The following is a 16,284-nucleotide window of genomic DNA, read 5'->3' on the forward strand; positions in this document are numbered from 1 at the left end:
GGAGGGAAGGAGAAGGAGAGATGCTGCTGGGAGGGGAGGAGGGAAAGGAGTCTGGGAAGCTGCTGGGCAAGGGAAAAAAAGGGACAGCTGCTACTGGACCTGGAGGGAAGGAGAAGGAGAGATGCTGCTGAGAGGGGAGGAGGGAAGGGAAGAGAGTTACTGCTGGACAGGGGGAGGAGGGAAGGGAGAAGAAAAAAGGAAGGAAACAGCTGGCAGGGAGATTAGAGGAGGGAAAGGGGAGAGACAGGAATGAGATGGGAAGGGGGGTCAGCAGAGAAATTGAGAGGGACAAAGATGCTAGATCTGGTGTAGGAGAGATAAAATTGAAGAGAGCAGTGAAGCTGGAATGAATCATGTAAAAAGGAGAGAGGGGCATAGGCTGGATGGAAAGGGGAGAGGGGCATAAAAAGAAGACAAATACCATATGGAAGGGGGAGAGGTCAGACAGTAGATGGAAGGGGCAGATGCTGGATTGAAGAGACAGAGAGGGCAGACGCTGGAAGGAAGAGAGTGAAAAGAAGATGAAAGCAGAAACCAGAGACAACAAGAGGTAGAAACAAATAATTTTATTTCTATTTTGTGATTAGAATATATCAGATTTGAAATATATATCCTGCTAGAGCTGGTGTTAGAAATAGCTGGGGACTGCAAAGCCCAGTCAGTGCTTCTTTAGTTTCCACCTCTTCTGGGAGACTGTTCCACGCATCTACCACCCTTTCCGTAAAAAAGTATTTCTTCAGATTACTCCAGAGCCTTAACTTCATCCTATTCCCTCTCATTGCAGTTTCCTTTCAAATAAAAGAGACTCGACTCATGCACATTTATATCATGTAGGTATTTAAACGACTCTTATCATATCTCCCCTCTCCCGCCTTTCCTCCAAAGTATACAGATTGAGATCTTTAAGTCTGTCCCCATACACTGACATATCTCGTTTACTGGATAATTTAACTTTGATTTGTATTCAGCATTTTCAGAATGATACTTTGAATTTAATTAACCATGCAGGAAAAGGCATTAAACATTTTTCATTAAGCAAATCAACCTTATGGGATTTGGTATTTTTTTCTTTTTTTTTCGTTTGATTTACCATAATAGTTCAAGGGAGTTTACTACATTATAACAATAAAATGAAACAAAAAATTTCAGCTGTATTGGAAAATGGAACTAAATTATTTCTGAAATTCTTCTCAGAGGTAAGAATGTTTGAGATTAGGGAAAAGTCAATTTTTAAAAACAAGATTAAGGAAAAATATAATTCAAAAAAGACACATCTATCTAGAATAAGTGGGAGTAAACATTCAGAGCATGGCTCCAGAAATTATTTCCAGCCCCTCTGTATGTGCTTGTATTGCTTGTCCTAGAGAGAAAAGAGATGGAATAGTTCAAATGGCACAGTACCCAAGTAAAATAAAGAAGGAAATATATTGCGTCCAATACAAGAGAAGAGAGCAAGAAGTGAGGTAAAGAGGAACCAAACAAATTGCAAGACACCGCCAAGCCTTCTAAGCCTAAGTGCCTGCACTCGACCCCTGCTTAACAGTAGGTGAGAGAATTTCAGGGACAGCCCTGAGTTCCAAAGAAACTAAAGCAGGCAAGCTAACAGGTACCCACTGGGATTGGCCTGTCAGCTACAGGCAGAAGCCTGTGTATTCTCAATGCAGGCAAAGCAAAAGAAATGTGCCGAGCACAAGAATCCTGAAGGAAAGAAAGGACTAAAAACACTGAATAAAATGTGGAGAGCAGAATGAACACATTCCTGCAGGTATGCATGCAGAAGGGATAAACTGTAGTTGGAGCTAAGGAGCTCAGTGAAGTACAGAAAAGGCCACAGAGAGAAGTCCAAAATGGATTCCTTCTACAGATGGCATGCGGATATGGGGACCCTTCCCCCTTCTCTAGAATGTCTCGCCTATCTACTGGAAAAGAGCTTACCAGAGTAAGTACATAATCTCGTTTTACTGGTGGGTGCAAATAATGAGATACAGCAGCCCCACTGTTTATAGCATTGCATAGGGTTAGTTTCAAAACTTTTTATCATGGTGTTATGAGATCAGTAGAAGTTCAGTACCTGAGGATTTAAAGTGCTGCTTATCTTGTTAACACTCTCTTTTCCTACTTTTCATATAGGCCCTGATTCTGCAAAGTGTGTCCAATTTTAGGCAGCTATAGGCATTCTACAGCTGTCTAATCAGTTAATCGGGACGCACGTTTTTTTTTTTGTTTTTTTTTTAAATGCTCCCCAGGCAGGCCGCCTATATTGAAGGCACCTCCGGGAGCCTAGGGAGGCCTGCAAGACCACCTAAGCTCATCTAAGAGCCTTAGGTGAATATAGGTAGCCCTACGCGTCTCCCTAGTAGAGGGAGAGACGCTTACAATGTAAGCCAGCAAAATGCCAATCAGGCCTTAGGCTTAGTGAGGATGGGTGGGGATGGGCAGATCCGATAAACCTAAGGCCTGATTGATCCAGGCTCCTAGAGCCTGGGCCAATTAGGCCTTAAGCTTAGCAGGGTTGAGCCGGAAAGGGGCGGGCCTGCCTCATTTCGACGAGGCGGGTCTGCCGGACAGACGGCAACAAGACCCAGCCGGCCAACAATTAGAGGTTAGTTGGAGGGGAGGTTAGGGGGGTCATCAGGGGGTATTAGTGTGGTGGAGGTGTTAGCATAGGGGGGTTCGGAGGGGGGTGTCCTCTGGCAGGAGGGTTTGGGTACCCTCCTGCCGGCGATCGGGGGGGGGACACAGGCGGCTGTGGCCGTTATATCTATTGCGGCAATGAGATCCCTTGCTGCAATAAGTGTAGCGGCCGCCTCTAACCCGATTTTGTAACCGGCGTCTGTAACATGGACGCCGGTTACAGAATCGGGGTTAGTGTAGGGCCGATTCTGTATAGGACCCCCTCCTGGGCGTCCTATACAGAATCCAGGCCAGAATCCATGCAAGTCTTATACCCTTAATGGCGAGATCCTAGCAAAAACGATAGCAGAACGAGACTTGGGGGTAATCGTCAGTGAGGACATGAAGTCTGCCAATCAAGTGGAGCAGGCTTCGTCCAAGGCAAGACAAATCATGGGCTGCATACGAAGGGGTTTCGTCAGTCGTAAGGCGGAAGTCATTATGCCATTGTATAGATCCATGGTGAGGCCCCACCTGGAATACTGTGTGCAATTCTGGAGGCCGCATTATCGCAAGGATGTGCTGAGACTGGAGTCGGTGCAAAGAATGGCCACCCGGATGGTCTCGGGACTCAAGGATCTACCATACGAAAAACGGCTTGACAAATTACAGCTATACTCGCTCGAGGAGCGCAGAGAGAAGGGAGACATGATTGAGACGTTCAAGTATCTTACGGGCCGCATCGAGGCGGAGGAAGATATCTTCTTTTTCAAGGGTCCCACGACAACAAGAGGGCATCCGTTGAAAATCAGGGGCGGGAAACTACGAGGTGACACCAGGAAATTCTTTTTCACTGAAAGAGTGGTTGATCGTTGGAATAGTCTTCCACTACAGGTGATTGAGGCCAGCAGCGTGCCTGATTTTAAGGCCAAATGGGATCGGCACATGGGATCTATTCACAGGGCAAAGGTAGGGGAGGGACATTAAGGTGGGCAGACTAGATGGGCCGTGGGCCCTTATCTGCCGTCTATTTCTATGTTTCTATAATGTAGATTTCCTTCTCACGCCTTGCTAGAATGTCACCAGCAGGAAGCAAATTTGTGTTTCATAAATCTTTGAAAATAGGTTAGTTACCTGTAAAATTGAATAAGATTTAGATTTAATGAACTACTTTTTGAGCAGTAGCTCAAGGTGTTACATTTGGTGTTTTTCTGGCCTTTGAGGGCTTACAATCTGTTTGTACTTGAGGCAATGGAGGGTTAAGCAACTTGCTCAAAGTTACAAGAAGTATTGAGACTTGAAAATCCTGTTTTTCTGGTTGTTAGCCTGCTGCTTTAACCATTAGGCTACACCATGTTATAAGAAGGTTATACTCATTTATTCGAGGGATCTTCAAAATGTTTCTGCACTTTTATTTTTTTAAAACACTATTAAATATCTCAAAAGCAAATTACATTCCTTTTCCCATGACATTCTATGACCCGCCCTCTTAACACTTCTCCTGCCCCAACCAATTCCCACAAAAATATGAAAATGCAGAAACTTTGTGAAGAACCCTTGTACAAATGAGATTGTGAGAACACATTGAGCTAGGAAGGGTGTCTGCATTTTGGACTGGATTTGTTAGCGTGTATTACCGTGTTAGTGCAGCTCATAACATTTAATTTATAGTACTTATAGCCTGCATTATCCAAAGATCTAGGTAGGTTAATGGGACATACATATGCAAATCAAAATAATAATTTTTAAAAATCCATAAAGAACAGACCATCAATGTGTCAAGAAATGGGTCCCATTATATAAAATGAGACCTGCAGTAAGACCATAGTGTACTACCACCTTCTGATGAATCCAGCCCTTTATGCCTTAAGTTAAATTTATTTAACTACTAAAGAACCTCCACATCCATGACACTGTTCCCCAAGCCTTATCGTCAGCCCAATGGTTACCCATAGCTAAACATTATATCTTTAAGGGCTTGGTACTAGTGTTTAAGTCCTTACACAACATGGTGCCTGGCTACATTTCAGCTAAGCTTCCCCCATATATCCTGAATGGGTTGCTCTGCTCCCAGGAAGAAACACATCTTCAAATACCCGCTGGTCGTTCCCTCCAACTCCAGAGTTCCAGACGCCGATTTATATATTCAATAGTTTTATTATTGAAAGAAGAAAACTTGCTCTGCCATTTGTTAATGATAGAAGTTTCTTTCCAAATTATTCCATAGTATAGTTTCAATCTATTGTATTTCTACTATAGTGGATTAAGTCCTTTTACGTTCAAATCTTTTTTTTTTTATTAGAAGAAATAGGAAACAGCAAACAACAAATACAACAATAGCTATGAATACAGAAGTCAGTAATACACAAGTCATTGCGTTGTAGAGGCAGAACAGAAGAAACAACCCCCCAGCCCCGAACTCCCCCCCCAAACATCCCGTTCCCCCCGTACAAACCCCCCACCCCCATCCCCAAAATCAAACAAAAGCTAAAAGACGTAACTTTGCTATTTTGTCCTTTTAATAACTCTTGGATCTCTTCGCTCATCTACTATAATTACTATGCCAAATGAGACAGATTTTTATTCTTTTCCAACTTAACAGTAGTTGAAAGAATTATGCAAAAGGGATCAGGAAGTGTCTGACTGCCTGGAAGAAAAATAGCTCTCTGAAAATTAAATTGGGTGAAATGGAGCCAAAATGCTGTACCAGGAGACTAAATTTCAGGCTGATGTTAGCAATACTCTATATTCGGGAGGCCCTTGAAGTTGCCCATTTCTTTCGTATGACATGCACAAAAATTTTAAGGCCTCTTATTTAGACACCTCTTACTAGTTGAATTTCAGGTTATCCCAGGACAAGCAGGCAGGTATTCTCACTAGTGGGTGATGTCATCAGACAGAGCCCCGGTACGGACGTCTCACAAGCACGTGTTGCTTGTAGAAACTTAAAGTTTCTAGATGCCCGCACCGCGCATGCGCCGGTGCCTTCCTACCCGGAGATCCGGGCGTGTCTCCTCAGTTCTTTCTTTTCCGCGGAGCTGAGAAGTTCAACTTCATCATGCGCTAGCTGAATTCAGTTAAATTTGCCTTCCTTGTCCGCGTTTTCGCTTTCTTTTAATTACAGTTAACAGTTCTTTTCTTTTCGGTAAAAAAAAAAAAAAAAAAAGAAGATTATTTCCTCCGGCGGGTCGAACGGGCCGGCCACGTGGCTCAGGCCCACTGGCTTCGACCTCGCGGCGGAGATTTTCCGGCCTATGTCCCGGCCAATCACCGGGTTTAAAAAGTGCAGCAAGTGCCAACGCGCGATTTCACTCACGGACCCTCACTGGCGCTGTTTGCAGTGTTTGGGCCCTGACCACATTCCGAAATCGTGCAGGCCTTGCTCTACCCTTACGGCACGCTCATTCAAGCGGCGTTGCCTATTGTGGGAATCGATGTTCAAGATGGACGCAGCTAAGGATCCCTCAGCCTCCACTTCATCCGATACCTCCCCGGTTCGGGCAAAACCGGCATCGACCCCTCCTGCATCGAGCGTGGTGAAACCGGCATCGCTCGCCCCGACACCATCCACGAGCTCGACGTCGGTGCCTGCCCCGGTCTCCTCGGTTCAGGTACCTCTTCCTTCCACAGTGCCACCAATGGTCATCAAAGTGCCGAAAGCTACTAAGCAGAAGCACTCGGCCTCGAAGGAGCGCGATGTCCGTGCAGGAGGACCCCCTTTCGGTGCGGATCCCTCCTTATCGGCTTCGCTACGGTCCGTGCTGGAAGCTCAATTCGTTGAGCTCATGCAGACCATCGGACCCGGGCTCATCGCTGCCATACAGGGTGACCTCCCGGTACCGATCCAAAGGGGCGGTCCGCCCCTCCCCCTCCCCCACACCGTTCGACCTCGACAACCGACGAGGACGAACGGGGGAGGGCGGCGATGCCCACGCGGCAAGCCTCGCTTACCGATATGCCGCCATTAGAACCCATTACGCCTCCGCGCCAACATGGGACCAGACCTCCGATCGATACTCGAAGCCCTGGGCATAGTCAGGAAGAGTTCTTCCGTACTCCTTACCAGACTTGGGTAGCATCGCAAGAACCCGCATCGCAAACCCAGTTACGATCCACCGCTTCCAGCCCTATCCACTTGGGGACCTCGGGAGACCATGCGATGCACAGACGATCCCGATCCCCGTCCCGCCACCGAGACGGGCACCGATCGAGACACTCATCCTGGCACTCCTCACGCCATTCGGAGGTGTCACCGCAGAAAAAACTGCAACGTAGGGGATACTCCTCATCAGAGGTGTCCCCTCCGAGGGGCCCGGAGTACGAGGAGACACCGGTGCCCGATTCTCCTTGTCACTCCCCGATGTCCACGGACCTGGAGGCCTCATCCTCCTCCAGCCCGTCCCACAGACCGACGCTGGCGGAACAATTGTCCTTCTCATCATTCCTCCGACAAATGGCGGATGATCTGGATGTGACCCTTGACACGGGCTCCAGATACTCCAAAGAGTATCTGGACACCATGCATTTACCTAACCCTCCAACGGAGTCGCTTCGGCTCCCCTTGCATAAATTACTGGACCAGACCTTCATGCAGTGCTTCGAAACGCCGTATTCCATACCGGCGATCCCCAGCAAACTCGATGCTCGATACCGCATCGTGCACCATAAAGGGTTCGAGGGCCCTCAACTCTCCCACCAATCCCTACTGGTCGAGTCCTCCCTTAAACGCTCTCATCCCTCCCAGGTCTACGCCTCTGTACCGCCGGGCCGAGAGGGGAGAACGATGGACAAATTTGGTAGAAAATTCTACCAAAACTCCATGATGGCGTCACGGGTGCTAAACTACAACTTCTTTTTCTCTTCCTATCTGGAGTTCTTCTTGCCGGTGCTCCGCAAGTTCACTCCGTTCATAGACAACCAAGCTCGATTCGAGTTCGAGGAAGTGGTAGCCTCCCTCTCCCAATTACGCCTCCAGCTGATGCAATCCTCCTTCGATGCATTCGAACTCTCGGCACGCGCCGCCGCAAGCGCGGTAGCTATGCGTCGCCTGGCATGGCTCCGTACTATCGATATGGATCCCAACCTACAGGACAGACTCGCCAACGTACCATGTGCTGGAGCTGACCTGTTCGATGAGTCTATCGAAACTGTTACCAAGAAGCTGTCAGATCATGAAAAATCCTTTCAATCCATCCTACGGCCCAAACCCAAACCTCAACAGTCTCGACCTTCCAGGCCACCCCTGATTTACCAGCGGCGTTACATGCCCAGACAAACGCCTGCTGCGAGACAGCCTGCGAAGAGACAACCTCCCCAGAAGTCTCAGCAAAAACTTCAGCCACCGGCTGTACCTAAGGCTCCCCAGCCCTTTTGACGCCCCTCCCGGGAGCATAACCTCGGCCTCTCCCATAGGGGGCCGCCTCCATCTTTTTTACCACCGATGGGAGGCCATAACCACGGACCTATGGGTCCTCTCCATCATAAGAGAAGGATACTCTCTTCAATTCCACCGGGTCCCCCCGGACCATCCTCCAAGAGAGTATCCTTCAAGCTCGACGCAGACCGCCCTTCTTCTTCAGGAAGTCCAAACCTTACTTCAGCTTCGGGCTGTCGAGCCGGTCCCGTCAGACCAATTGAACCGAGGGTTTTACTCCCGGTACTTCCTCGTCCCGAAGAAAACGGGCGACCTGCGACCCATTTTAGACCTTCGGGCCCTCAACAAGTTCCTGGTCAAAGAGAAGTTTCGCATGTTGACTTTGGCTTCTCTATACCCCCTCCTCGAGCAGAACGACTGGTTATGCTCCCTGGATCTCAAGGAGGCCTACACTCACATCCCCATTCACCCGGCCTCCCGAAAGTTCCTCAGATTTCGGGTGGGAAATCTGCACCTACAGTATCGAGTGCTACCATTCGGCCTATCTTCGTCCCCCAGAGTCTTCACAAAGTGCCTGGTGGTAGTGGCCGCAGCACTCCGGGACAGGGGTCTACAGGTGTTTCCATACCTCGACGACTGGCTCATCAAGGCCCCGTCAGCCCCAGAGGTCACTTCGGCGGCCTTGGCTACAACCTACTTCCTCCAGAATTTGGGCTTCGAGATCAACTTCTCCAAGTCTCATCTACAACCCACCCAGTCCCTCCCCTTCATCGGAGCGGTCCTGGACACCACCCGACTCCGAGCATTCCTGCCCCGGCAACGCATGGAGTCTCTTCTTCATCTCTGCCAGTCGGTGGCTACTCGCCAAACCCTACCGGCGAGACAACTGATGGTGCTCCTGGGCCATATGGCCTCCACAGTACACGTGACACCCTTTGCCAGACTCCACCTCAGGATCCCCCAGTGGACCCTGGCATCACAGTGGAATCAGACATCCGATCCACTATCCAAACGCATCGTAGTCACACCTGCTTTTCGGCAGTCTCTACTTTGGTGGATGACCTCTTCGAATCTATCCAGAGGTTTGCTGATGCACTCTCCCCCCCATCAGAAAGTTCTCACAACCGATTCGTCGAATTACGCATGGGGGGCCCACCTGGAGGGTCTCCGCACCCAAGGATTCTGGACCAGTGCGGAAAGACTACACCAAATCAATCTACTGGAACTCAGAGCCATCTTCAATGCGCTCCAAGCTTTCCAACACCTACTCCACGACATGGTAATCCTCATTCGCACAGACAATCAGGCCGCCATGTATTATATCAACAAGCAAGGAGGCACGGGCTCGGCCCTCCTTTGCCAGGAAGCTCTACGAGTCTGGGACTGGGCGGTGTGCCACAACGCCCTACTCAGAGCAGTATACATCCAGGGGGAGAACAACGTCTTAGCAGACAAACTAAGCCGTCTGCTACAACCGCACGAATGGACTCTCCATTCCAACCCCCTTCACCAAATCTTCACGCAATGGGGGACGCCTCAGATAGACCTCTTTGCGGCTCCCCACAACGCCAAACTGCCTCAGTTTTGCTCCAGGATCTACACTCCTCATCGCCTCGAGGCAGATGCTTTTCTACTGAACTGGGGGAAACGATTTCTATATGCGTTCCCACCATTCCCGCTGATCCAGAAGACTCTGGTCAAGCTGAAACTCGAACGGGCCACCATGATTCTAATAGCTCCTCGGTGGCCCAGACAACCTTGGTTCTCCCTCCTACTTCAACTCAGCAGCAGGGAACCAGTACCACTTCCAGTGTTTCCTTCACTACTTACTCAACATCAAGGATCACTACTTCATCCCAACCTGCAGTCTCTCCACCTGACAGCTTGGTTCCTCTCAACGTAACCCCTCACCAATTCTCACAAGAAGTGAGGGAGGTCTTGGAAGCTTCCAGGAAGCCCGCCACTCGACAATGCTACTCCCAGAAATGGACCAGATTCTCCTCATGGTGTGTTTCTAAGTCAAAGGAACCTCAGCGAGCTTCCTTATCCTCCGTGCTGGACTATCTCCTACACCTATCTCAATCTGGGCTCAAGTCCACATCCATACGAGTCCACCTGAGCGCTATTGCGGCGTTCCACCAGCCTCTACAAGGGAAACCCCTCTCGGCCCATCCGGTGGTCGCCAGATTTATGAAAGGACTCTTCCATGTTAACCCTCCTCTCAAACCACCCCCAGTAGTTTGGGACCTCAATGTAGTCCTTTCCCACCTCATGAAGCCCCCGTTTGAACCACTCAACAGGGCCCCTCTGAAGTATCTCACCTGGAAATTGCTTTTCCTTGTAGCCCTTACGTCCGCTCGCAGAGTCAGCGAACTCCAGGCATTGATGGCGGACCCACCATTCACAGTATTCCACCATGACAAGGTGGTCCTCCGCACTCACCCGAAATTCCTGCCTAAGGTGGTCTCCGAATTTCATCTCAACCAATCCATTGTACTTCCAGTATTCTTCCCTAAGCCTCATTCTCACCACGGAGAATCGGCCCTTCACACTCTAGACTGTAAACGTGCCTTGGCTTTCTACCTGGATCGCACCAAGCCACACAGAACCACTCCTCAACTTTTTGTCTCCTTCGATCCTAACAAGTTGGGAAGACCCGTATCAAAGCGCACCATCTCTAATTGGATGGCGGCTTGTATCTCTTTCTGCTATGCCCAGGCTGGATTATCACTTCCTTGTAAGGTCACAGCCCATAAGGTCAGAGCAATGGCAGCCTCAGTAGCATTCCTCAGATCAACACCAATCGAGGAAATTTGCAAGGCTGCCACCTGGTCCTCGGTTCACACATTCACCTCACATTATTGTCTGGATACCCTCTCCAGACGGGATGGACAGTTTGGCCAAACAGTATTGAAAAATTTATTCTCTTAAGTCGCCAACTCCCCCTCCATCCCACTGAGGTTAGCTTGGAGGTCACCCACTAGTGAGAATACCTGCCTGCTTGTCCTGGGATAAAGCAATGTTACTTACCGTAACAGTTGTTATCCAGGGACAGCAGGCAGCTATTCTCACGTCCCACCCACCTCCCCTGGGTTGGCTTCTCAGGCTAGCTACCTGAACTGAGGAGACACGCCCGGATCTCCGGGTAGGAAGGCACCGGCGCATGCGCGGTGCGGGCATCTAGAAACTTTAAGTTTCTACAAGCAACACGTGCTTGTGAGACGTCCGTACCGGGGCTCTGTCTGATGACATCACCCACTAGTGAGAATAGCTGCCTGCTGTCCCTGGATAACAACTGTTACGGTAAGTAACATTGCTTTTTAGGAGTTGAAACTTTGCATGGCTTAGTGCCATAAGTTAGGGTACCTACATGCCAAGTTTCATTAAAATTGAGGATGGTAAGGAGGGGACCACTTGTACAGTTGTATTTGTATTTTCAGGTGACCGGCGGTTCCAGCGGCATTGGAAAATGTATTGCTATTGAATGCCTCAAGCAAGGGGCATTTATCACTCTGGTTGCACGTGATGAGGTAAATCCTTTAAGTATTTATTTTTTATTGTTGTTGGTTTGTTTTCCATTTTGTCTAATTTGTGCAGAAATAGGATACTTGTGTGAAAGGGAATAGCCATTGTGGAGTCTAAAAAAAATTCTTTCTTAAGGACAGATCCTTGTCCAGCATGAGTTGGAGTTGTGGCTACAGTGTCAGAGTTAACATAAGAATTGGCCGTACTGGGACAGACCAAAGGTCCATCCAGCCCAGAATCCTGTTTCCAACAGTGGCCAACCCAGATTCCAAGTACCTAGCTAGATCCCAAGTAGTAAAACAGATTTTATGCTGCTTATCCTTGGAATAAGCAGTGGATTTCCCCAAGCCATCTCAATAATGGCCTATGGACTTCTCTTTTAGGAATTATCGAAACCTTTTTAAAACCCTGCTAAGCTAACTGATTTCACCACATTCTCCGGCAATGAATTCCAGAGTTTAATTACACATTGTATGAAGAAAATTTGTTTTAAATCTACTACTTAGTAGATTCATCGCATGCCCCCTAGTTCTAATATTTTTGCAGAGTAAACAAGCGATTCATATCTATCCTTTCTACTCCACTCAGTATTTTTTATTTATTTTTTTTGCTATTAATTTTTTTTTTTATATAATAAATCATAGCATGCAAATACATTAAACAAGAAAGGATACATAGCCTTACAGATATCATACAAATACTATACAAAACTATCACTTGGTGTTCCTTCCTTCATATATTCCCTACCCCTCCCTTTCCTGGAATTAGAAACTAAAACTGTATGAAAGATTCATCTGATATCTGAGATAATCGGATTAAAGGATCAAAAAGTCCTTGTCTATACTGTACCAAAGAGCCTCAGGGCAGCCCAAAAAAGTATGCGTCGCTGGCAAGTAAGGGGAGTCTTGTAATGTGACTGGGAGTCAGAAGTTGGTATGGTCTGTACCTTTGCCTTTAAGTTCTTGAGTAATTTTATCAAATGTCTGGATTTCTCCAATGGCTTGGTACCAATGATTGAAGGTAGGACCTACAGGATCTCTTCAGTGCCTTGCTATCAACATTTTAACTGCCAAAATCAACAAGTCTGATAGTGTCAACACAGGCCTGCCCTGACCAGAGCAGTCCTAGTTCAGACCTAGCAAACAGTGTCCCTTATAAATGTGCAAGTCTCCAGGCCGACACCATTTGGGCAAACGCCCTGGTCCAAAAAGCATTAATAATGGACAGTCCCACCACATATGTTCAGCAATCCCTGCTGCCACTCTACTCTGTATTTTATATATCTATCATATCCCTTAGCTGTTCTTCTCAAAGCTGAAGAGCCCTAGCCGCTTTAGCCTTTCCTCATAGGGAAGTCGTCCCATCCCTTTTATTATTTTCATCACTCTTCACTGTACCTTTTCTAATTCCGCTACATCTTTTTTTAAGATACGTCGACCAGAACTGCACACAGTATTTGAGGTGCGGCTGTACCATACAGCGATACAAGGACATTAATATTTTTAACTTTATTTTCTATTCCTTTCCTGATGATTCCAAACATTCTATTTGCTTTCTTAACCGATACCTAGATCCTTTTCCTGGGCAGTGACACTCTTATCATAGGACCCAATATCATCACGTAGCTATAGTTCAGGTTCCTCTTTCCCAAATGCATCACTTTGCACTTGCTCACATTAAACGTCTGCCATTTTAACGCCCACTCTCCCAGTCTCATAAGGTCCTCTTGCAATTTTTCACAATTCTCTTGTGATTTTTAACATCAGAAGAAATGTCACACAAATGCAGCTTCTTTTCTTGTGTGCAAAGCAGCATTGCACGCGGGAAAAGGAGTTGCAGCTTGTTGCATTTGTGTGGCACTTCTGCTTTCAAAGTTTTAGAGATTGTTGTATGACATCCACATGTATGCCTTGAATTATGAATACAATGGATCCCTTAGGGCAGGGGTGTCCAATGTCGGTCCTCGAGGGCCGCAGTCCAGTCGGGTTTTCAGGATTTCCCCAATGAATATGCATTGAAAGCAGTGCATGCAAATAAATCTCATGCATATTCATTGAGGAAATCCTGAAAACCCGACTGGACTGCGGCCCTCGAGGACCGACATTGGACACCCCTGCCTTAGGGGAAGTTGTGTCTGCCGAAACAGACTCTATAGGGTCCCCTGTTTCTTCAAGTCTCATGTGGATTACTACTGTTTGAACTTGACCACTTTGGATATAACAGATTGTGCTGTAGCGTCACTAAAATTTCCCCTAAGAGTTGACCACAGAGTGAAAAAGGGTCCAAAATGGTGTTTTGTGTTGTTTTTTTTAAAGATGAAAGCATCTGGAATTTTTAGCTCTTGGGATATTCTTATGCATGTGTAATAGTGTACAAGTTGAATGTACACCCTGTCATGCATTTATCTTCTTCCACCTCAGCCCTTCCCCTCAGTAATCTGTAGTAATAAAAGTTTTTTTTGTTACACTTTTTTTCCCAGTAAGAGTGATTAATTAGTGGGCTGAAATGAATTTACTTTATATGCAATCCTCTTATATAATGTAACATCCAAAATCAAATGGTTGTAAGTCTGTTTTAAAAGAAGAGCATACAACTGTGAGAGATCCTTATGTGCAAAGCACTATCTAGCATCTCACTGATCATTTTCCATAGAGTGCTTCATTGTCATTGATCAGCACACATTGTAAGGCCTCCAACAAACAGCATAAATATTTATGGATTGGATAAAATTTGCTCTATGCTGGCTAGTTTGTGTATTGAACTTTGACCTTGAGGCAAGGGCAGGCATAGATTTTATTTATTTATATGCTCAATTATTTAGCCTGTCCTCCCAAAGGAACCCAGAACGGGTTACAAGGTACATTCACAATATAATTGAGACAGGACAGAGATGACATAATTTATGATAGAGACATGACAATAAAACATATACATTAAGCAGCATTACTGCTTCTGACCCATGTGCCATCCTGCTGTGTGCTCCAGCAAAAGTGCAAGAGTTGTAAGATAAATCTCCCTTATGAATGGAACATAGACCTAAATATAATCGGGTTCTGTTTTTATTCCCCACCCACCATAAACATAAACAGACTGATTCTATAAAAGGTACCTACTGAGATAGGCACTTAACTATTTTTTTTAATTGGTTAATTGTAACTAATAATTGAAAGCACTATTAAAAACTGATTAAAAAGAAAAAAAAAATTAATTAGCCGGTGGGTGTCTACACTGAGGCACCTACCAGCACCTACACAGAAAATAGGTGTAGTTAGGTGTGGATTAGACATGGATTGAGTTAGGCGTTTTGTTATATGCTGGTATATTAGGAGGACAAAGCAATTGCTGACAGTCAACACATTTTTTTGCATCTGTATTTACCAAAGAAAAAATACACAGTATACCGGAACCCATCAGGCTATATGCTGAAAGTGAAAACGGGAAACTGACAGGGTTAACGGTCGGTCTAGAAGAGTTATGCAGGCAGATTGATAGGTTTAAGAGTGATAAATCCTTGGGACCGGATGGTATCCATCCGTGGGTCATCAAGGAACTGAAAGGGACTATAGCTGAACTACTTCAACTAATAAGCCAATCTGTCGATCAAATCGGGAAAGATTCCGGAGGACTGGAAGGTGGTGAATACTACGCCGATCTTCAAAAAAGGTTCGAGGGGAGACCTGGGAAACTACAGACCGGTGAGTCTGACCTTGGTACCGGGAAAGATGGTAGAGGCATTGATAAAGGATCGCATCATTGACAACCTTGAAAGGACAAGGTCTGATGAGGACCAGACAGCACGGTTTCAGCAAAGGCAGATCTTGTTTGATGAACTTGCTGAACTTCTTTGAGGGAGTAAACAGGCAGATAGACAAGGGTGACCCAGTCCACATTATATATCTGGATTTTCAGAAGGCGTTTGACAAGGTTCCGCATGAATGACTACTTCGGAAAATTGCGAGCCATGGAATCGAGGGCGAAATACGTGGATTAAAAACTGGCTGTAGCATAGGAAACAGAGAGTGGGGGTAAATGGACAATACTCAGACTGGAAGAGCGTTGCCAATGGGGTGCCGCAGGGCTCAGTGCTTGGACCCGTGCTCTTCAACATCTTTATAAATGATCTGGACATTGGTACGACGAGTGAGATGATTAAATTTGCGGACGATACGAGGTTATTCAGAGTACTGAAGACACAGGGGGATTGCGAAGATCTGCAACGTGACATAATCAGGCTCGAGGAATGGGCATTGACATGGCAGAGGAGGTTCAACGTGGATAAGTGTAAAGTGATGCATGTTGGTAACAAAAATCTCATGCATGAATAAAGGATGTCTGGGGCGGTTCTTGGAGAGACCTCACAGGAAAGAGACTTGGGAGTTCTGATCGACAAGTTGATGAAGCTGTCCCCACAATGTGCGGCGGCGGCAAAAAGGGTTAACAGAATGCTAGGAATGATAAAGAAAGGGGATCACGAACAGATCAGAGAAGGTTATCATGCCACTGTATCGGGCCATGGTGCGCCCTCACCTGGAGTACTGTGTCCAGCACTGATCACTGTACATGAAGAAGGACACGGTACCACTAGAAAGGGTCCAGAGAAAAGCGACTAAGATGGTTAAAGGGCTGGAGGAGTTGCCATACAGCGAAAGATTAGAGAAACTGGGCCTCTTCTCCCTCGAGCAGAGGAGATTGAGAGGGGATATGATCGAAACATTCAAGGTACTGAAGGAAATAGACTTAGTAAATAAGGACAGGTTGTTCACCCTCTTCAA

General features: G+C 46.7%; 1 protein-coding gene across 3 annotated transcripts in view; it reads left to right on the plus strand.

The window, feature by feature from the left end:
- Positions 1-16,284, plus strand: part of KDSR (3-ketodihydrosphingosine reductase) — a 96,233-nt gene that overhangs the window by 15,331 nt on the left and 64,618 nt on the right. For all 3 annotated transcript variants that reach the window (XM_033935305.1, XM_033935303.1, XM_033935304.1), the window contains one exon: positions 11,428-11,517. In XM_033935305.1, coding sequence (XP_033791196.1) covers positions 11,428-11,517 — 90 coding nt within the window. The remainder of the gene's footprint in view (positions 1-11,427; positions 11,518-16,284) is intronic.

This window comes from Geotrypetes seraphini, chromosome 2, assembly GCF_902459505.1.
Source record: "Geotrypetes seraphini chromosome 2, aGeoSer1.1, whole genome shotgun sequence".
NCBI classification, from domain to species: Eukaryota; Metazoa; Chordata; class Amphibia; order Gymnophiona; family Dermophiidae; genus Geotrypetes; species Geotrypetes seraphini.